The sequence below is a fragment of the Rhinopithecus roxellana genome, chromosome 7, assembly GCF_007565055.1.
Source record: "Rhinopithecus roxellana isolate Shanxi Qingling chromosome 7, ASM756505v1, whole genome shotgun sequence".
NCBI lineage: Eukaryota > Metazoa > Chordata > Mammalia > Primates > Cercopithecidae > Rhinopithecus > Rhinopithecus roxellana.
This window is the reverse complement of record NC_044555.1, coordinates 118,504,097-118,527,004: the sequence shown is the minus strand read 5'-3', so window position 1 is coordinate 118,527,004 and position 22,908 is coordinate 118,504,097. Positions and strand designations below refer to the sequence as shown.

Genomic DNA, 22,908 nt, shown 5'->3' with positions numbered 1-22,908 from the left:
CCACACATAAGACCAATCGAAGCAGATTCTACCTTTTTTTTTTTTTTGAGACAGGGTCTCGGCTCTGTCACCCAGGCTGGAGTGCAGTATTGTGAACACAACTCACTGCAGCCTCAACCTCCTGGGCTCAAGCGATCCTCCCACCTCGTGCTCCTGGGTAGCTGGGACCGCAGGTACGCATTACCATGCCCAGCTGATTTTTTTTAGTTTTTGTAAAGATGGGGTCTCACTGTGTTGCCCAAGTTGGTCTCAAGCTCTTGGGCTCAAACAATCCTCCTACCTTGGCCTCCCAAAGTGCTGGGATTATAGGCATGAGCCACTGAGCCCGGCCCCTTGGCCTTATTAATAAACATGTTAGTGTGAATTAGTTTGTCAAAATAGTTCTAAAAGCTATGTGAAAGCAGATTATGAGGTAGGAGAGGGCAAGGAGGGAATGGTAGAAATTGGACATAGAAGGGAGGCCTTAGAAGATGGTATAACCACTTGAGGCAGTAGGTGTGAGGAACGAGGAACATAAAATGGGTAGATACCTAAAAGGGAGATGACAGGGCATTTAAATGATTTATTCATTTGACAAAACTAAATATCTACTGTGCTGGGCAGAACTAAAAATGAATAACATCATCACTGCCTCAGGGAGTTCAATCTAGTGAAGGACCAGAGCATGTAATATCCTATCTCACTATGCAAGTCTGGTAATTATTACAATAAAGTGTGTACAAGGAGTTAAGGAAGAAGAGAAAAAAAAATCTGGAAATCAGCAAAAATTCCACAGGTAACGTCAAAATTAGTATCAAATAAAGACTTTACTAGGAGGAAAAATAAATGGGAATTTCTGGTAGAAAAAAAGCTTATACAAAGTTATGGAGTCAGGAAAGAGCATAGTGTATCTGAGAGGAACTACAAGATTTGATATGGCTAGAGCATAGAATACATGTAAGGAAAAGGCCAAGGTTAAGGTGGCAAGGGAACCAGATCATAAAAGGCTTTGTTTGCTAGGCTGAGGAGCTAGAATTTTCTTCCTAATGGCAATGGGGGAAAAAAATCAATAAAAGAATGGTAAGTGATCCTGGCTAACACGGTGAAACCCCGTCTCTACTAAAAAAAAAACACAAAAACCTAGCCGGGCGAGGTGGCGGGCGCCTGTAGTCCCAGCTACTCCGGAGGCTGAGGCAGGAGAATGGCATAAACCCGGGAGGCGGAGCTTGCAGTGAGCTGAGATCTGGCCACTGCACTCCAGCCTGGGCGGCAGAGAGCGAGACTCCGTCTCAAAAAAAAAAAAGAATGGTAAGTGAGAATATCACATCTGCATTTTTAGAAAGATGACCCCCACAAGAGGTATAAAGGAGCAGGGGGACTGCAATATCAGCTTAAAGGCTTTGCAACAGCCCATGTGAAAACTGAGGAGGACCTGAATCAAGGCACTGTCAAGAAGAATATGGCACAGGGGACTGATAAAAGAGGTACTTAAGAAAAAGAACTGACAAAGCCCAATAATAACCAATTAAGGATGGTGGGAGTGGTAACTGACTCTCATCTTAGACAGCTCAATAACCTTCTCTTCATTATCAAAGCCTTTGTTCAAGTTCTCATTATTTTTCACCATGCCTTTATATTACGCCCCTCATTCATCCTGTCCCATCCATAAATGTCAAGGAAATCTTTCTGAAACACAATTCTCATCATGACATTACCTTATTTAAAATCCTTCAATGGGCAACCCATTGAAGAACAGTACAAACCTGGAAGAACAGTCCAAATTCCTTAATATTCAAGTCCCAGTCAGCCAGGATTCAAAAGTACTTTTCTAATCTGTCACCACTATTGCATCACTCTCCTCCCCTCCCACTGAAATCCTGCCTGCCTGCCTCTTTTTCTCACGTCCAACTGTTTTCATCTATTCTCAGTATGCTACCCCAGGTTTTCAACCTCAAACTGAGAGACTGCCTATACTTTTGATTTTGTAATCCTGGGGTACATTTAAATTAAACCTACTGATTCATCCATAATTGAAGCTGGATCAAAGAAATCAGGCTTCAGTTCTGTTCTCTCTCGTCTGTTCTTTGATGGTGGCTAAAGGAAAAAAGGAAATAAGTTGACATTAGCTATATCTACAAACCAGATAGTAACTGAAAATATCCAAGTTAAATGTTCACATGGCCTATGTGATTCCAAGTGTACCTGACACAATATTTTAAAAACTCATGGAAAATGATTGGCCGGGCCCGGTAGCTCATGCCTGTAATCCCAGCACTTTGGGAGGCCAAGGTGGGTGGATCACAAGGTCAGGAGATCGAGACCATCCTGGCTAACACAGTGAAACCCCGTCTCTACTAAAAATACAAAAAATTGGGCGCCTGTAGTCCCAGCTACTCAGGAAGCTGAGGCAGGAGAACAGCATGGAGGCAGGAGAACAGCATGAACCCAGGAGGTGGAGCTTGCAGTGAGCCGAGATCGCGCCACTGCACTCCAGTCTGGGTGACAGAGCGAGACTCCGTCTCAAAATAAAAACAAATAATAAAAAATAAAAAAACTCATGGAAAATTATCCTGAGAGACAAAAACCGGAAAACTCATTTTTCATTTTACTTTAAAAATCATTCTCTCAAATCCATTTTCCTTTTGAGGCACCTTTATACCATTCTAAAAATTTAATTATTTCTTTAAGAATACACAATATACTAAAAAGAATCATAAGACTTGACTTATAAGTATCAACTTTACTATTTGCTAGTTTTGCCTCTTTGGAGAGAGTAAGTTTCAATATTTTCAATCCTCTCAACTTACTTCACAAAGGTGAATGAGATATGTAGCAAAATGAAATATGTAAAACCATTTTGTATATGATCAACCCTAATCACATATTTAATTATTAATAAAGAATACACTCCTTCCTGTATTTAACTTCCTTCAAGTTTAAGTAATTTTACTTCATTATCTGATACGGAATTTGTCTCAACAAGTAGTATTAATATATTGTTTTGATAATGGTATACTTTTATACTCATGTTTAATGCATAATTAAATAACAATTGATTTTCATAGTCAAATTAGTATTAATCAAAATATACCCTTTAAACCTATATATTCCTAAATTAATCTCAGAAGCAAACAGACGATTTTTATCATCTTAATCTAGGATCTACCACCTTCACCAACCTTACTCTCTTCTAAATCCCTTCCCATATATCTAAACCCCTGGCAACTATTTTATTTAATATTTTTGCAAAACTTATTTCTCTTGGTAAGTATTTCTCTACTCTAATAAATATCCAACATAATTTTCAAAAGATCTAAATTGAAAATCTTACAGAAATCATGAAGTTTCTTACCAAATCTATATCCATGGTGTCAAAATCCATTCCCTCATTAAGATCCTCAATCCTCCCTTCTGAGGACATCATAACATCTTCAACAATTGGCTCTTCATCATCTTCCATTAGGCTTGTGCCACGCCGACTAGAGAAATATAAAACAAAGTCAAGATCTGAACTCATGTCATGACTATTAATATATAGGCAGCAGTATGTGGCTCTCTATATTCAAGTATAATGGAAAATGATGGAATTAAAGGTCAGGGAGAATGATTAGGCATTATGTCATCAATGATGTCAAAACCCAATGTTCACTTGTCTAAAAATGCTAAGGAGTTATGTTTATTCTAATTACTTCAGTACATTTAGCTTTATAGTTCTGATATGCCATATACAAGATTCAATGAGAATTTCCCACATGGGAACATACAAGATACCTCAAATCCTTTTTGAAAGTAGGCAGGGTACAAATTAATAAACAAACATAAAACAGAGACCAAAGAAATGACATTTTCAGAATACACATATTTTCATCAATATATAATGCTACTTTTACCCATCACTCCCTCATTCATTCAGTACCTAATGTGTACCAGGCATGTGCACACTCACTCACACAATGCCTACTATGTGACAGGCTTCTACTGTGTCCTATGGATGTTTAAAAAAAAAAAAAGATGAATAAGACTAAGACATGATTCCTGCCCTCAAGGAGCTTACAGTCTACTATGGCAAACAGAGATAAACAATTAATTATGACAAAATGTGATAAAAATTACAAGAAAACTATGCATCAAATGTTATAAGGACATACTAAAATAAGGGATTAATTCTGCCTTAGGAAGAAATGAGGAACACTCATGCTGAAACTTAGATTCGTGTGCCCTATGAAACTCAAAACTAAGACATATATAGAAATTTAAAATGAAAAACTAAGACCAAGAGTTATATATGTTATTACATAATTATGAGGAATAAATTAAGTTTACAAATTAGCCCAGATCAGCATAAAGTAGCCAACATAATTGTGAAACTGAGTAGGACTTGTTGTTTTTCCCCAGTTTGGCCACCATTACCTTCTTTTCTCATCCAAAGACACCCCCATAGTCAAGAAAGTTGCCAAAACCCCAGCAATTATTTACCGAATGCTTACAATTTACACAACACTATGCTGGTTCTTAAAAGATATAAAGATAACAAGATATGATGTCTGATCCATGTTACCTGGACAAATATGTTTATAATGGTCCTTACTTCCTAACAATTCTAGGTAGAAAGACAATTTTACTGTATTTTGTGGAGGCAACCGTGAAGGGAATATATGTGCTGTATGAACCATGTGACAGAAAATCAGAAAGCTATTCTGCATTTTGTTTGAAATACAAGGAAGATATATGTGATACAAGCTATGAAAAATAAGATAATTTGGAAGTATTTTTATTTATAGGGCAGATACCATTATAGAAAAATCATTGTAAGATGAAAATGCTTTAGAGTCCCATGCAATAGATGACTTACGGTACAATCACCAAAGCATCCTCTGGTAATAGTTATTTAACTGAGATAATTTATTGTAGTTGCCGGTGGGGAGGGAGGGGGAGGCAGGGGGCGGTTAACTGTAATTGGGAATTAAAATGGTACTCAGTAGTGACATGCTATATAGGATCTTAGGAACTGGTGTAATGTTTTATGGGGAGAGATACAGACCAAATGATTGCATGGCAGAATTCTGGAATATATGGACCAGTGACAAGTTGGAAGCCAAGAAATTAGTTGTAGGATCCAGCATAAAATAAGAACTTATATTAGAAGGAATGTGGTGACAGAAACAGAGAAAAGGGGATAGAATCATGTGATAATATAGATGATGACCATATTAACCAGGATCAGAATCTATACGTGTAATAGAGTATACCTTGTGTCTCTAGAGGTTAAGACCACTATGGAGATAACTAAAGTGAATTTATGCAGGCCACCACTCATAGTAAATGATCATTTTGTAAGAAAAACAGGTAAAATTCTTAACATCTAAAAACCAACAAAACAGAACAAAATATAAATTAAAAAAAGAAGAGGGTAACAACTACTATCTCCCAATAGTAAAACATACATACAGCACATTATAAATACAATGCTTTCAAACTCAAAAACTTAACCATAATCATCACACTTTTCCCTGTATACTAATCAAGACATTTAAAAAAATTATCTAAAGACTGCTTGTCTGCCATTTATTTTAGAGCCAAAACTAATGAAGATTTTATAAAGATTTATAAAGTTATCATACATAATCCAGTAAAAGCAAAGTATTTAAAAGATAAACTTCAATTTTTTTAGCATTGAACATTTATTCATTCAATGAACATTTACTTAGCATCTTTTATGTGTTAAGCACTGACAGGCAATGAATGTAGTCCCTGCCCTTGAGGAGCTCACAGTCTAGACAAACGGGACAAACTCATAAACAAATATTTACAGTACAACGTGGCAAGTGCTATAAGAAATATGGATATACATAGTGTTATGGGAGCATAGATGACCAAAGCTTCAGTTAAAGTGACACCTGAGCTTGTTCTTTTATGATGACTTTACCAGCTGCCAGGGAATAGGAAATCATACTAAAATGTGGCAGGGGCCATATTTTGAAACATCTTGCATGCCATGAGCTAAGGAAGTTTGGAGTTTATCCAGCAGGCAATGGGGAGTCACAGAAAGGTTTTAAGTAAGAGTTACATGGTAAGATTTTTATTCTAGAATAGTAATTCTAGATGGTAGTGTGAATGATGGAGTGGGGGGTGAAGGGAGAGGTTTGGTGAGAAGATAAATGGGAGATTTGAGGGAAGAAACCCAGTTAGAAAGCTAATATAATAGTTCAGGTGAGAGATGAGGGCCTGAACTAAGTTGGGAAAATCAATTAGGATGTAACAGAACTGTATTTTTAATGCTGTGTACCAAAATAAACAAGGATTGATATTTAAACTTTTCCAACAGATCAACCTAAGATTGGTCCTTTGGCTAACTGGGTAGTATTTTAATTAAAATATTTTGTTTTTCTGTTGGAAAGACCAATTTTTAGTTCCTTGATTATTTCAGCTCAAGTTACTCTAGAGAGTTTGCTGAAATTTTTAGATAAGGCACACATTAAAATGTTAAAATGAATTAGTGAACTTCCTAGACTCAGACAATAAGGCACTCTCACTTACATGGCATGCTGAAGATTAGTTCGCAGTTTAACATAGCTCATTGCTGCTCTCTCCTGCTGTTGCCTTGCTTCCTCTTGTTGTCTTTGAGCTAACATCCATGTTACCTGCGTGCTTCAAGGAGAATTTTATTCTTCTTTTAACTTAACTTTTTCTATGTAATTAATAAAGTTATAGTACAGAAAATGATCAAATGTACTTACTTATAATCAAGAGGTGTTTGATGATGTTCAGTCTGCATTGGATAAACACTCATGAAGCTATCCTCAGGCCGTAATCTTTTCGGCTCTCTCATAATAGTGGAGGTGAGTTGTGGTGTCTGCATCATAACAGGGGTGTGCAGTGTTTGTTCTCTGCTTAACCACATACTATCACTACTACTACTTTCTTCAGCTGGAAAAGAAAATTAACGACGAGGTTTAGTCACTAATTTTGACTATTCAGGTGTCTAATACAACCTGTTCAGGTCAATAAACATCTGTTGCTTTCCACATGCAAGTCATAGGAACAGGGAGACACAAACCTATGCAAGGGGCAGTCCCTGACCTGGCCTTAGAGTCTAGTTGTAGACACAGAAAAACTAGGCAATTAAAACACAATGTGGCAAATGCAAGCAGAGAGGGAAGCATAAGGGGAATGGAGGCAGTGAAAGGGGTCAGAGCCAGCTATCCAGAAGCAACTTCTAACTAGAGTAGGTTTCAGCTGGGCTAGGAAGGCTTTTTATTCTAGGCAGGGAGAAGAACATAAAGCAAGAATTAAGGCAATTCTCGGCTCACTGCAACCTCCACCTCCTGGGTTCAAGCAATTCTGCCTCAGCCTCCCAAGTAGCTGAGATTACAGGAATGTGTTACCACGTCTGGCTAATTTTTGTATTTTTAGTACAGACAGGGTTTCACCATGTTGGCCAGGCTGGTCTTGAATTCCTGGCCTCAAGTGATCTGCCTGCCTTGGCCTCCTAAAGTGCTGGGATTACAAGTGTGAAACACTGCACCCAGTCGACTGAACCCTATTAATCTGCTGATACTTGACCTACAAAAAGGGCAATTTCGTACGGTTCAAAACTAACAGTTTGCTACTCCTGGGGCATAAAGATTGAAAGAGTAGTAAAAGACAAGGCTAGATAAAGAAGCAGGAATCAAATTGTGGAAAATCTTGTGAGCTCTGCTAATGTAACAAGGAACTGCTGCTGAAGGTTTTAAGGTAGGGAAGTAATTTGGTGAGTTACATGTTTTAGTCAATGTAGTGGCAGTGTGGGAAGTAAACTTAAAAACAGAATACTGGTGAACAAACAGACCAGTTAGGAGGCTAATTGTGTGGCCTAGGTGAGTGAGACATGGTAACAGGGATGGAAGTAATAGGAGACTGGTTCCCAATCTATTGGATGCAGACTGCTGAGCAGGTAGTAAGAGCAACTGCAAGGGGGCCACAAATCTACACGAATATTAAGCACTGGACTAAAAAGAAAAAAGGTTTCACACCTGCAAAAGCTACTTTTTTCAAATGTCTGTAAATGTTGCCATAATTAGTAAGTCAAATTTGTGTACAATTGTTACTGAATTAATAGTAATTTTTAAAATCACTGACTTGGGAGAAAAAAATTAATAGCACTTTGTGGTTGTGAATTTAGAAAAAAACTATTTCATTAGAAGATTATACATATGAGGCCAGGTGTAGTGGCTCACGCCTGTAATCCCAGCACTTTGGGAGGCTGAGACAGGTGGATCACAAGGTCAGGAGTTTGAGCCTGGCAAAGATGGTGAAATCCCATCTCTACTAAAAATACAAAAATTAGGCGCAGTGGCAGGCGCCTGTAATCCCAGCTACTCGGGAGGCTAAGGCAGGAGAAGAAAAGCGAGGGGGAGGTTGCGGTGAGCCAACATCACACCATTGCACTCCAGCCTGGGCAACAAGAGTAAAACTCCATCAAAAACATAAAAAAGATTATGCATATTTGCAAATGTGTGTAAGGTTTATAAGGGATAAGAGTGGAAAGAAAATGCATGAATAGCTAATACTCTAATAATAGATTAAACATAAACTCCACATTTTGCAATATAATTACATCAGCCTTTAAGTTCTACTGCATTCAGGCTCCAATATTGTCTTCAAAACTGCATTGACTTGGCAAACGTATCAGTATTCAAACTTCCTTAACTTATTAATGCCTCAATTTCTATGGTTCTCCCCAAAAACCTGAATGAGAGCACTGACTCTTCCTGTAAAAATTGAAGTATCTGATTTAATAATCTATTTGTAAAATGTAATATAAATACCAATTCATATGTGTTTCCATGAGGTCTTAAAAAACAAAAGAGAGAGAGAGAGAGAGAGAGAGATTTCTGTAATATGAATACCCATTCATGTGTTTCCATGAGGTCTAAAAAAAAGAGAGAGAGATTTGATGGCCCAGCACATACCTATTAACTATTAACGACTAGCTCAAATGATAAAAACTTTCAAAAATTTAGTGATATGAGAAAACATCATCTTTTAATTTGATAACATTGTTTTTAAAAAACAGAAAAGTTTCTTTTAACTTATAAACCATGGGCCCTAACTACTTTAACTGGTCCAGGTTAATAAAGAGATTTCCCCATCAACTGTGATGTTGGGACTATATAACTAACCAGTGTAAAATTGTACAAGTTAGAAATACAAGGTTATGCCTTTATACTACTGGACAAAAGATACTAAAATTCACAGGACAATCAAGTTTTAAACACTAAGCACTTGATGATAAATGAAAGCTGATGAGATATGTGGCAATTTTAAAATATGGCCCCAAAATTCTTTGACATTTCTCACATTAAGAGGTGGAGAATTATGTCCTCTCCCCTAGAATCTCTGTGATTGCTTGGCCAATAGAATATGGCAGAAATTACACTATGCCAGTTTTTGGGCCCAGGCCTTAAGAAATTGGCAGCTTCCACTTCTGGTCTTTTGGGACACTTGCTCTTGGAGCCTGGTGATATGCTGACATGGAGAAGTAACAGGTAGGTGTCCTGGCAGATAGTACAGCTGAGGTCCCAAGTGACAGCCAGCATCAGATATGTAAGTGAAGATGTCTCCGTATGATTTCAGCCACCAGCCTTTGAGCCTTCCTAGCTGAGGTACCAGACACCATGGTCCTGGCTATGTCTTAAGTTTTGAGGTAGTTTGCTATTCAACAATAATAACTGGGACAAATGTTGACAACTATGCTAATTTGTTTAATAATTCCTAAGAAAAAAGTCCCCAGGCCCATTTTGAACCAACTCTGGAGTGCTAGGAGTATAAGAGTTTCAAGTACCATAATGCATTCCTACCTCTAATATGATTGCACTCTATTTCTATGAAGTTCTTCATGATTAATGGCCTCTTCATAGAAATTCAGAAGTTGCAACCTCTCTAAATCTGTTGTTCCACTTTAACTAGATGATCTGATCTCTTGGGTAATAACTAGCTCCATAATACTGAGTCCATTTCCCTATGCATACAGTGTAGCACAGAATTTAAAAAGCAGGCACTCTAAAGTGAAACTGCATGGCTCTTCTACTTAATAACTGTGTGACATGAGTATGTTACTTAACCTTTCTGTGCCAAGTGCTGTCATCTGAAAAATGAAGATGTACCCAAAACGTTGTGAGAACTGAGTTTATATATCTAAAATGTTCACAACAGCACATTTACACATAACGAACACATTTTGTAAGCTATTACTGAACACATCTCAAATAAAAAATAAGGTGAACCTTAATGACAATTCAGTTGGTAAATATTAGGGATAAATATAAAGAAAATAAATCATATCCTTACTGAGTGAAAGCTGCATGCCTTCAACCACTTTCCGTTTTCCTGTAGATGGTTTTGATTTTTTACTCCGCACAGTTGACCCCCGGCTGCTGATTCCACTAATGACTGACATGGTGTCATCATCACCACCAGCTAGCAAAGAATTTCGGTAAGACATCAGTGGAAGCCACACATCCTCTCTTCGGAGTGACATCTGAAAGGTCATGAACTTTTCCAAGTAAACATACCTTGAAAAGAAATCAAAACTGTTAGCTTCGATACAGAAATCTGCAGGTTACATTAACTCCTAGTTGTGTGAGCATGGGCATATTACTTCACTACTCAAAACTCAGCCTAATGAACAATGTTGTCTCTGCCAAGATTTTCACATCAAATGAAATAATTCAGAGCATTCAGTTTAACATTTGCTGAGTACCTATTACATACCAGGCACTATGAATAGATACAAAGATGGATATGATATGATTCCTACCTGCAAAAAAGTTTCAGCCTGGTGGAAATCATAAATCTACCCCTGGATCCAAGTATCTCAAGGCTTATATGTAATTTTGCAATAAAAATTCAACTAACGTTCATGTGACGACTATGTGCTAGGTATTTTTTTTCCTCAGGTTCCTTAACTATTCTTAGAATTCTATGAGCGAAATGTTTTCCCAATTTTACAGGTGATGAAAGAAAGGTTAATAAAAATTAAGAAGTAATCCCACAGTAATAAAAATGAGTAGAGGCAGCATAACCATGATTCAAGTCCAAGGCTCTGACACCAAGAGTTCAAAAAGGCTAAATTATGCTTCAAATAAAGACAATTATTTGTCAATTAACTGTAAAGTGCAACTAAAATATTTGCTGTCATTGTAATGACTAATTTCTATCAATTCAGATTTACTAGTGTGAACAGCATTAAACAGAATAGGAGACATCAGTTATGAAGCATACTGCTTTGTTAGCTGTTCAGTATGCATTTTTCTTTTTTCTTTTTTTTTCTTTTTTTTTGAGACACAGTCTCACTCTGTTATCGAGGCTGGAGTGCAGTGGTGCCGTTTTGGCTCACTGCAACTCCATCTCCCAGGTTCAAGCGATTCTCCTGCCTCAGCCTCCTGAGTAGCTTGGATTACAGGTGCACACCACCACACCTAATTTTTGCCTTTTTTTTGTAGAGATAGGGTTTCACCATGTTGGCCAGATTGCTCTCAAACTCTCTGCCCGCCATGACCTCCCAAAATGCTGGGAAGACAGGTGTGAGCCACCGCACCCAACTCCCAGTATGTCTTTCTATATTACAATACACTTCAGTCATATATAGTAGTACAGTACTCCTCCAAGCGTGGCCTGTGAACTGACTACCACTTCAAAAACTGTTAAGTCTGCAACAAGATGCAAACCTTGAGCCAAAATATACTCACTGGCAGAGAGATTTACAATTATGTACCCACCACATACCTAAATAGGACATTACAGATAAGTAGCCTACACTAAAGCTATCCCCATTTTGCTTCCTCGTTGTGCCCAGAGATTACCACTATTTATCACCTCCATGCACATTTTGTATGTTCAATACATAGTTGTCTGTAAACATCATAGTACGGTTTTGTATTTTGCTCTTTGTACTCAATGAAATCTAGCCATTTTTACTATTGTATGGTATTCCATTATATATAAATCTATTGATCCATTTTCAGTTGATGGATGTTTAGGTTGTTTTGAGTTTTCCACTATTTCAAACAATCCAACAGCCATTATTCTTTTATCAGTCTCATTGTGCATGTATTCAGGAGTCTCTGTGGGGTATCCACTTATGAATGAAACTACTGGATCATGAGGTAGAGAGAATCTTAAACTTTACTAGGCATTGCCAAAAAGCTCCACAAAATGGTCTTGTACTGCCATCAACAATGTATAAAAGGCTCTGCTGCCTCACATCCTTGGCAATATTTATTTGACACTATCAGACTTCTTAATTTTTCCTAATGTGCTAGGTGAGAAATGGTATTTCATTGTTTTAATTTTTTACAACTGAATATAGACCTGTGTGACCCACATGCCTAACAAGATACAGAACTTGGCAGGGCATGGTGGTTCACGACTGTAATCCCAGCACTTTGCGAGGTCGAGGCGGGCAGATCACCTGAGGTCAGGAATTCGAGACTAGCCTGGCCAACATGGTGAAACCCTGTCTCTACTAAAAATACAAAATTAGCCGGGCATGGTGGCACATGCCTGTAATCCCAGTTACACAGGAGGCTGAGGCAGGAGAATCTCTTGAACCCGGGAGGCAGAGTTTGCAGTGGGCCGAGATGGTGCCTGAGGGACAGAGCTAAACTTCGTTTCAAAAAAAAAAAAAAAAAAAAAAAAAAAAAAAAAAAAAAAGGTACAGAATTCTAGTACCCTAGTGTTCCCATTCAAACTCTCCAATACTAGAAGTAACTGTTACTGTAATTTTTATCACCATACATTAGTTTTGTCTGCTTTAGAATTTCATATAAAGTCTATAGTCTTTAAAAACAAAATACTAGTGGGTTTTCAGACAAGATTATTTACAATATGAGGTATCCATATGCTTCTGCCCTTTTACACCTCAAAGCCATGGGGAAAGGTAGAAGATTTTTGAGAATTTAAATCCATTTTGGGAGCTCTTTTATAAGTCACCATTATAGGAGACTAAACCAGAAAAGTGCCCTGTTTGAGAATTAAAGGATGTTCCTGATGGATTGCCTTTATTATTGGTTTTCAAATGCTCCCTCCTTAGTTGGGTTAAGACACTAATGCAAATAAGAACACAAAAAGCAGCTAGGCACAGTGGTTCATGCCTATAGCCCCAGCTACTCAGATTAAGGCAGGAAAATCACTTAAGCCCAGGAGTTCAAAGCCAGTCTGGGCAACATAGTGAGTCCAGTCTCTTAAATAATACATAAAGTATTCAAATTATACCTCAAAAGCTACAACTATACTGGAGGAAAACTCACAATATTAAACTAGAGTATTACGCATAAAACATAGTTTAATCCTTAAATTATAAAGTTGCTGAAGTATAAACTTTTTTGTGTATTAATGCAATCCTACAATTCTGTGTGTGAGTAGAAAGGAGAGAAACCAAGTGTAACAATTGCCCTTAAGAATCCCAAAATGAAATTAAATAGGACATTTCCAGCAAATACATACACTGTTCTTTTGTCTTGTCGGAGTAGTTTAGAAGAAAATTCACTCAGAATATCAAGAAATGCCAAATTTAAAGGTGGATGGCTCTCCCCTTGCGGATTAGGCTCTTTAAAAGCAAATTCTATGCCATCTCTGCAAAGAAAAAAAAAATTGAAATAAACATTTGAGGGACTATAATAAAAAAGTCAATAACTTAGAAAATTTCACTCACTACTTCCTTTGCCAAGCTTTTAATTTGAGGAACAGAAAACAAGGAGGTTGTAAAGAGTGCAGATATATTAACATTTTATGTTACTGTTACTTTCTTTAAAACAATACACACACACACACACACACACACACACACACACACCACTTAGCTTTCAGTCTGAACATGGTCTGGTATATCTACATTCTTTAATCGGTACCTTTTTCCATAGAAAATAACGTAAATTCTCTCACATAATGATCAATACATTATCTGTATTTTTCAAGACATAAAAGAGACCTACTCTAACATATAGAACGTTAAAAAATAATTCACAAATATCTGTAATGAACAATTCAAGAGTAAAGTTTAAAATTAAACTCCATGTAAGGCCCATTTTAACTACATTTGTGTGACAATAAATACCTCTATTCATCAAAGTAACAACCCAACATTATAACTCTATCAAATATATAACTGAGTAAAAAACAATCCAGATGGAATCAAGGAGGAAACGAAGGAAGGATATTACATGAAAAAAAAGATATCATTTCTGAAAATAACATATAGGTAGTCCTTAAATATTATGTACAATTACCATCTAATGGATTAACAGGCATAAAAATAAACTTCAGTTTTAGAACAAAGTGAAAGTTGTTGAGGGAGGAAGCCAGGTGTGGTGGTTCATGCCTATAATCCTAATGCTTTCGGTGGCTTAAGTGGGAGGATCTCTTGAGGCCAGGGGTTCAAGACCAGCCTGGGCAACATGGTGAGACCCTATCTCTACAAAAAACAAAATAATAATAATTAAGTTGAGGGAGTATAAGCAAAACTTAAACAAGAGCAGCAAATTTTCCTCAAAGAGACAGTTAACACTTTTATAACTAAATGAGCAAGAGGATGAAGGAGAGTCCAAGACTCTAAAAGCAAGGTTCTTTAACCCACAGGTAATAGATAAAGGGTTTTAATACACAAATGTTGGTTATGTTAAAGGTCTAAAACGTATCCATACTTTGAAAGTGCAATTGATCACTAAATTATATGCCCAGTATAAAATAAAATGACTTCCAACTTTGATAAGGGGAACAAAATATGCAGATGGAAAGAAGGCTGTGGATCAAAACATGGGAAAAGGTCACTACAAAATAAGAGTGCAGAACCAAAGAAAAAACTGAGACAAAGGAATCAAACCTCAAAGATTTCTCTATCTGACAATGAGATCATGACAAACGTTGATAAAAGATGTGTAATGCTTGATGAATTTATGCTGCTTTGATTCACATAATTTATAGACTTTGTATGGTTTAAATTTAAACAAAGGCTTACAAAAGGAGTTTTAATCCTAACTCATTTTGCTGTTGTTTTTGAGACAGACTCTCGCTCTGTCACCCAGGCTGGAGTGTAGTGGCACAATCTTGGCTCACTGCAACCTCTGCCTCCAAGATTTAAGCCATTCTCATACCCGAGTAGCTGGGACTAGAGGTGCACACCACCACCCCCAGCTAATTTTTCTATTTTTAGTAGAGACAGGTTTCACCACGTTGGCCAGGCTGTTCTCAAACTACTGGCCTCAAGTGATCCACCTGCCTCAGCCTCCCAAAGTGCTGGGATTACAGGCATGAACACCAAGCCTGGCCCAACTCATTTGTTAATTGAGATAGCACTGTAAGTGGTTCTTTAAAATTTAGAAAGGAGATAGGGTAGAGATTTAGAAGCTAATAATAAGCATAAATTTAATTTAGTTATGCCAAATGAAAGCGCTAGATTAAAAAAAAAGTTTCATGACTAAAAAATATGAGAGCTGAATAAAATATCTGGAAATTACTTGTGTAGCATGGCAATGGCTTCTCTTGTTTTCAACTGATCAAGTCCAAAAGTTAAAGCAAAACGTCGAGCAAGTTCTTTTATGCCACTAAATGTAGAGGATGATCTATCAAAATTATAGCCATTTTCTTGTATCATTTCATTAAAAAGCTGTTTGGAAAGAAAGAAAGCACATTAAAGTTCTTAATACCTGGAGATTAACATCTTTTAAAATATTACATTTTCATTTAAAATACAGGTGTTCAATAAATGAGGTACTGTATTTTATTGTAAAACACTAAAACATGATACAAATGACCAAAAGTGTAGTACTTCGTATATTTAAACTGGAGGTTGTTATCAACATCAGAAACTCTTTAGGTTAGTTTTGGCAGAATGCTATTCTGCTGGTATTAATTGGATATTAACACAGCATATAAAAATATAAAGAAAAAACCCCCAGCAAATTATTAGGCAACCATGCTCTGTTATTTACGTTTAAGTGGTGAATCTTCACATCAAGAACTCTTAACATGAAATAGCGAAAGCTTAAGAATTTTAATCTTCTTTGACAAAGTAATTCTAATTACAGGACTTGAACCAAAAGAAATAATATTTATGCACAATACTACGTACAAAAATGTTTTAGTGCTATTTATAACAGCAAAACTTGTTTAAAAGAAAAAAAAAACCCTCAGCATAAACAAGGAGACTTTGGTTAAATTGTGGTCCATCTACAAAATGGAATATTATATAGTCGTCAAAATGGATATGCTAATCATCCTGCTTTGGTTAACTATACACTGTGTCAAAACATCACTATGTACACCCCATAAATATGTACAATTATGTGTCAACTTTTTCTTTTTTTTTTTGAGACAGAGTCTCGCTCTACCACCCAGGCTAGAGTGCAGTGGCATGATCTTGGCTCACTACAACCTCCACCTCCCGGGTTCAAGCGATTCTCCTGCCTCAGCCTCCTGAGTAGCTGCCATTACAAGCGTGTGCCACCAAGCCCAGCTAATTTTTGTAGTAGAGACGGGGTTTCACCATATTGGCCAGGCTGCTTTCGAACTCCTGACCTCGTGATCTGCCCACTTCGGCCTCCCGAAGTGCTTGGATTACAGACGTTAGCCACCACACCTGGCCATGTGTCAACTTTTTAAAACGAGGAAGACTTCTGGGTATACACCCAGAGAAAATGAAATCCAAATGTTGAGGAAATATCTGCATTCATAGAAGCAGAGAATAGAAAGGTGGTTGTCAGGGACTGGGGGTTGGGGGAGGCTGAGACTTTGGTCAAAGAGAACAACGTTTCAGTAGGACAAGATAAGTAAGTTCTGAAGATCTATTGTATAGCACGGTGACCATAGTTAAGAGTAATGTACTGTTTTGTTTGTCTAAAAACTGCTAGGACAGTTGGTCTTCAATGTTCTTAACACAAGTAAGTAAGTATGTGATGCAATGTTTATGTTAATTAGCTAAATTTAATCATTTCACAATGCATACATATCAAAACATGCTGTACACCATTAAGTATACAGAATTCTTACTTTTCAATTATACCTTCACAAAAATCTAAAAAAAAAAATAAATGAACCCCTCCTGCTCCAAAAAAAAAAAGATGCTGAGGAAATTATTTAATGGCATAAACGTGTTCAGTGTTTATTAGTATTAAAATGCAGTCTTACAAAATGGAATGCACAATTTAATTTTTGTTAAAAAATCAGATTTCATGTGGGCATAAAAAAGAGTAACAAGGCCATTAAAAAATAAAAAGGTTATTGTAAAGTGAAAACATTAAGGATAATCTGCATTTGTTCCTTTTTTATATTTTCTAAACTTTCTACGGCTAGCAGCTATTACTTTATAGCAAAAGTTATTTTTTAAATGCCATCTTTCAACCTTTTAAATTTTATTTATTTTTCTTTCTTCATTTTCTGTAGAGATGGGCTCTTGCTATGTTGCCCAAGTTGGGCTCGAACTCCTGGGCTCAAACAATTCCCTACCTTGGCCTCCCAAAGTGCTGGGATTACAGGCATCAGCCACTACACCCAGCCTACATTTTGTTAATTTTAATAGAGAAAATTCAAATTCTCAAATAAAATTAAGAACATTCCTATCTATATTTCTTAAAAGAAAGTTCATTAAGTTGGAATGGGTTGGGTTATCTTTTGCATGCAAATTTTGTCTACAAAGACAAAAGCATACTAAGTGAATAATTTTACCTAATTAAACTGCTTCAACACGGCCAAAATGAAAACTATTGGTTTTTTTGTTTGTTTGTTTTGAGACAGAGTCTCACTCTGTTACCCAGGCTGGAGTGCAGTGGCACGATCTTGGCTCACTGTAACCTCCACCTACGAGGTTCAAGCAATTCCCGTGTCTCAGCCTCCCAAGTGGCTGGGATTATAGGTGCACACCACCGTGCCCAGCTAATTTTTGTTTTTTTAGTAGATACGGGGTTTCACCATGTTGGCCAGGCTGGTCTCGAATTCCTGACCTCAGGTGATCCGCCCACCTCGGCCTCCCAAAGCACTGGGATTACAGGCATGAGCCACCACACCTGGCCAAAACTATTGTGTTTTAGTTATAACATTAATATAAGCTCACAAAAATAAGTTTGGAAATATACAGAGAAAAAATTAGAATTCAACATGAAATCTACCAAAGCAAGTTAACCACTGTTAATATATTTTGTGATTATGAAGCTCTTTATACATTAATGAATATAGATCTACACTAATTTTAAGTACTGTACAATAGTCATTGCAGAAATGTACTATACAGTGTATTTATCTAATATCCTGATAGACTTTTAGATTATGTCTTACTTGCTATAAACAATGTTGCAATATATAACTTTGTATATCAACTTTTGCAAACTTGTCTTTTTATCACCTTGGATAAAAGAGTAGATTTAAAAAGTAGAATTGCTGCCTCAAATGGCATACACATTATAAATTTTTACATAAATTGCCCAATTGCCTACCACATCTATATTTCCTCCATACCTTAGACAGCTATAGGTTTTGCCAATCTTGACAGTTTGAAAGCAAAAAAATAATCTCACTTGTACTCTCTTGTATTTCTACTTTTATAAACTGTCTATTGCACCCTTTGCCCAATTTCAACTGCTACCTTATTTTGCTATTAGGTGTTAATTGTGTTAGCTAAAGTTGGTACCCTTAATGCTTACCTGTTGCAGACTGAGAATAAGGGTCTTAGCACACTGAATTTTGTCTATCTGCCTTGTTTTACTCATTGTTTCTTTGATGATATCTCCATAGTCATTATAATACTGAAAAGAAATTTGTACAAATTAGAGCTTTATCTCTTAAAACCACTGGACAATAAGACTTTAGGTCTAATTTTAGGTTAGTCATGTAAACACGTCACAAAGTATGTATTTGGCCAAAATTATGCCTTTGATGGCAGGAAAGAATATTACTGAAACCTAAAGATCATTTCTAAGCATACAATCCCTAACTTCAGTAAAATCATATATACAAAACCATTAAGATCTAATCAAATTCAGCTCCAGACTTGGTTTAAAACAAAGAAGGTATAGTGACTAAAACAACAATTAGGTTATGCAGATTTTCAGAAGTAACACAAAATATACAAACAAAATTCTCTTTGTAAAACAATGAATATAATCTCAGTTATACTTACAACTAATTCATTGATACTGGGTACAGGCCATGAGTAGTTTAAAACTTTATTAATTTGGCTTATAGAATCTAAGTCTATAAACAACTTTTAAAAGGAAAGCATATAAACAACTTTTAAAAGTTATAACTTTTAAAAGAAAAGTTGTTTATATGACACTTACAATACACATGGCACATGAAATTTTTTCCTAATTTAAGATCGTGTTTCAAACACGTACAGTAACAATTATCAAAGATAACAGAATAACCATGTCCCTATGACAAATAAGTGACTTTAGAATACCTAAAACTTTAAAATTTGTTAAATAACTTCATAAACAACCTTAGTTTAAAAACAAAAACAAAAACTGGTAATTATCATCCCAAATGATTTAAGTTCCAAAATAATTTTCAATGATATTAGAATTCAAGTAGCAAAATATTCCAGAGAGGATTAACCAAGTTTTAATATATTACATATTTTATTTATTGAAAGCAAAGGCTTTAAAAAGTTTACATTTATAATTAGATTTTAGTTGAGGAAGGATTTTTAAAGCTATCTTACCATATTTAGTCACATTCTCTTAGTATAATCAACAATATCCTGTTTATTATTACTTTTAACTTACAAAACCTCACATACAGTTACGAAAATTATGAATAACCTATGGTGCATCAAGTCAGACTTTGAGAACCAAAGGGGGGAACCTCAACAATCACAGTGGAACAGATAAAGGTAGTCAGGATGCAAAATATTTGGAGTTATTCAAGGTTGCAAAATGCATAGTAACCAAGCCAAAACTACCACCCAAGTCTTCTGATTCCTGAAACTCTTTTTAATGCTACATCAAGCAGAGGAGGATGCCATCCTATTATCTTAAACTGAATCATAAATGCTATTTCTGATAGTGACAAATTAAGAGAGGCCATCTCCAATATTCCAAATGCAAATGAACATAATAAACCCAAAATGTCCATTAATTGGAGGAGATGTATAAGGAAATGTTACTGAAAACATTAAATATTTTAAAATACAACTCTTCTACACTAGAAATGTAATTTACCACTTAAATAATTCATTGGCAGCCATGCATAAAAACCAGTGTTGCATTTTATAACTATCTTGCTATCCATTTTCAACTTTACCTTCATATACTGTTTGAAGATATCTGCAGCTGTATTCATCTCCACCACAGTATATACAATTAGCTTACAAAATGCTGCAAGTAAATTTCTTCTCTTGTGCAGAGCTTCAATTTTACTGGCTTCATCCTCTTGCTGACCATCTGCAGAAAAAGGCCCAAACATTAAGCCATCTTGTATTTTATTTCAACCATATTTTTTTTAATTCTCACTATAAAACACGCTTTTGTAAGAGAATTTGAAAAGGGAAAAACATTAAAATTAAAATTATAACCATTCATAATTTATTCCAATAGACTAAAATTTTTGTGACGTCAAATAATGATCAGAACAAATGGAACTGAATCACTCCATTTGTTCATATTCTACATTCACCTAGTGAAGTCAGGCTAAACTTGCCTAACATTCATCTACTTCCCTAGCAGGATAGTTTGTTAACAGAATCTGTACATTCAATGTCTGTTAGTTAAGGCTCCTAGATTCCTGAACACTGCCAACCTCAGAATTTCTCCTATCCCTTACAAGGATGATCCCACTTACTTCAAACCCCAAAAATCTGGCTATAAGAGTCCTCCTTTGTACATATATTCTGCTAGACAGGCCCCAGAAACCATTTTGTCTTTTTAAAATAATCTTGTATATTTCTATTCTGATCCATTATGTGAAATCTTGACATTCAATTCTCAAGAAGACAAACTTATTTCCAAATTCATAGTCAGGGAAGCCTCACTGCAGCCTCCAAGTAATGCCAAATAATTGTTTTTACTTATTGGATACTGTAAATAAAACTGGATGAAGCTTTTTATATTTAAAAAAAAAAGCTGCATAAAAAAATTTTTCCCTCTGGAGAGATTTTACAAATGAAATTACTTGTAAAAAAAAAAAAAAAAACCACTATACCGGGCCGGGCGCAGTGGCTCACTCCTATAATCCCAGCACTTTGGGAGGCCAAGGCAGGTGGATCATCTGAGGTCAGGAGTTCGAGACCAGCTTGGCCAAAATGGTGAAACCCCATCTCTACTAAAAATACAAAAATCAGCTGGGTGTGGTAGCATGCGCCTGTACTCCCAACTAGTTGGGAGGCTGAGGCAGGAGAATCGCTTGAACCCAGGAGGTGGAGGTTGCAGCGAGCCAAGATCACGCCACTGCACTCCAGACTGAGCAACAAGAGTGAAACTCCATCTAAAACAACAACAACAACATTATCCCATGTTAAATGAAGTTAAAATTGTTTATGTTTATTAGCCATTTATAATTCCTCTGGTGAACAGTCTGTGCATATCCTATCAGCTCCAACATAAGGTTCCCAATATCAAAAACTATTTTATGTATAGTAAGAATGTTCTTTCATTTAATTAATTTTTCATCTTGTCTCTGGTAATCTTTGATAACTTCTAGTAAACTAAAACCAAATTTTAAGAGTAAGAATTTAAGACAGACCATCAGAGAAAGTTATATCTCAAATATATGTCCCAAGATGCAACACTATTTGCTTAGAAACCTAAGACAGGCCGGGCGCGGTGGCTCAAGCCTGTAATCCCAGCACTTTGGGAGGCCGAGATGGGCGGATCACGAGGTCAGAAGATCGAGGCCATCCTGGCTAACACGGTGAAACCCCGTCTCTACTAAAAAATACAAAAAAACTAGCCAGGCGAGGTGGCGGATGCCTGTAGTCCCAGCTACTCGGGAGACTGAGGCAGGAGAATGGCGTGAACCTGGGAGGCGGAGCTTCCAGCCTGGGTGACAGCGCGAGACTCCATCTCAAAAAGAAACCTAAGACATATCATTACACTGAATACATAAAGTAACCTTTTCTTAATAGCTCTGTCACTATAATGGACAATTTCTACATGACATTGTTTCCAATGACAGACATTTTCCCTCTAAAGACTAAACTATCCTATGATATTAAGAGTTTTTAAGTCCTGATTTTTATTTTCCTCCACTAACTGCTTGTCAAGAATTAGCCAACTTTTTCTCTTGTGGATATTAAGGAATGCAGAGAAGTACCTAACACACTGGGCCTTTCATTAAGTGTCAGCTGCCATTATTATTATGTATTGTCAATGAAATGCCTCTAGGAGCATTCCCTATTTTACTCTCCCTTTCTAATCTGATGTGGGCTAACAAATACAATATGCAAGGGTCTACAATACCAGATGTTAGGTGAGGATGGAAACTATCATATGCTGCTGGAAGGAGGATAAAATACTACAACCACTTTGGCAAGATGCACACACACTATATAATCTAGCAATTCCATTCAGGTATACACTAGAAAAGTAACTACACATGTGCTCAAGGAGCTAAGCACTGAAATATTTGTTGTAACACTATTTTAATTGAGGAAAAAGTAGAAATAACCTAAATGTCTAAAAATAAGAAAATGGATAAACTCTTGTTAACTTGTATCGTATAATATTGAACAGTCAGAATGAATGAATTCTAGCCACATGTCAACACTGTTTTATCTCAGGAATGTAAATTCAAAAAGGAAAATTGCACTGGGTGCAGTGGTGTGTGCCTATAATCCCAGATACTGAGGAGGCTGAGGCAACAGTACTGTTTGAACCCAGGAGGTTGAGGCCAGCCTGGGCAATATAGCAAGATCTCATTTCATATTTTAAAAAGAAGACAAAAGGCAAATTGCAAAAGGTTCAA

The 22,908-nt window shown here is 36.5% G+C and overlaps 1 protein-coding gene across 8 annotated transcripts in view; it reads right to left on the bottom strand.

The window, feature by feature from the left end:
• STAG2 (stromal antigen 2) overlaps positions 1-22,908 on the bottom strand; it is a 145,940-nt gene that overhangs the window by 5,689 nt on the left and 117,343 nt on the right. For 6 of the 8 annotated variants that reach the window (XM_030933754.1, XM_030933755.1, XM_010354598.2 and 3 more), the window contains 9 exons: positions 20,251-20,390; positions 18,651-18,752; positions 15,474-15,622; positions 13,465-13,593; positions 10,309-10,532; positions 6,717-6,906; positions 6,517-6,627; positions 3,332-3,458; positions 1,996-2,073 (listed from right to left, as the gene is read on the bottom strand). In XM_030933754.1, coding sequence (XP_030789614.1) covers positions 1,996-2,073; positions 3,332-3,458; positions 6,517-6,627; positions 6,717-6,906; positions 10,309-10,532; positions 13,465-13,593; positions 15,474-15,622; positions 18,651-18,752; positions 20,251-20,390 — 1,250 coding nt within the window. The remainder of the gene's footprint in view (positions 1-1,995; positions 2,074-3,331; positions 3,459-6,516; positions 6,628-6,716; positions 6,907-10,308; positions 10,533-13,464; positions 13,594-15,473; positions 15,623-18,650; positions 18,753-20,250; positions 20,391-22,908) is intronic. The other 2 variants (XM_010354601.1, XM_010354602.2) reach the window with 1 other exon arrangement.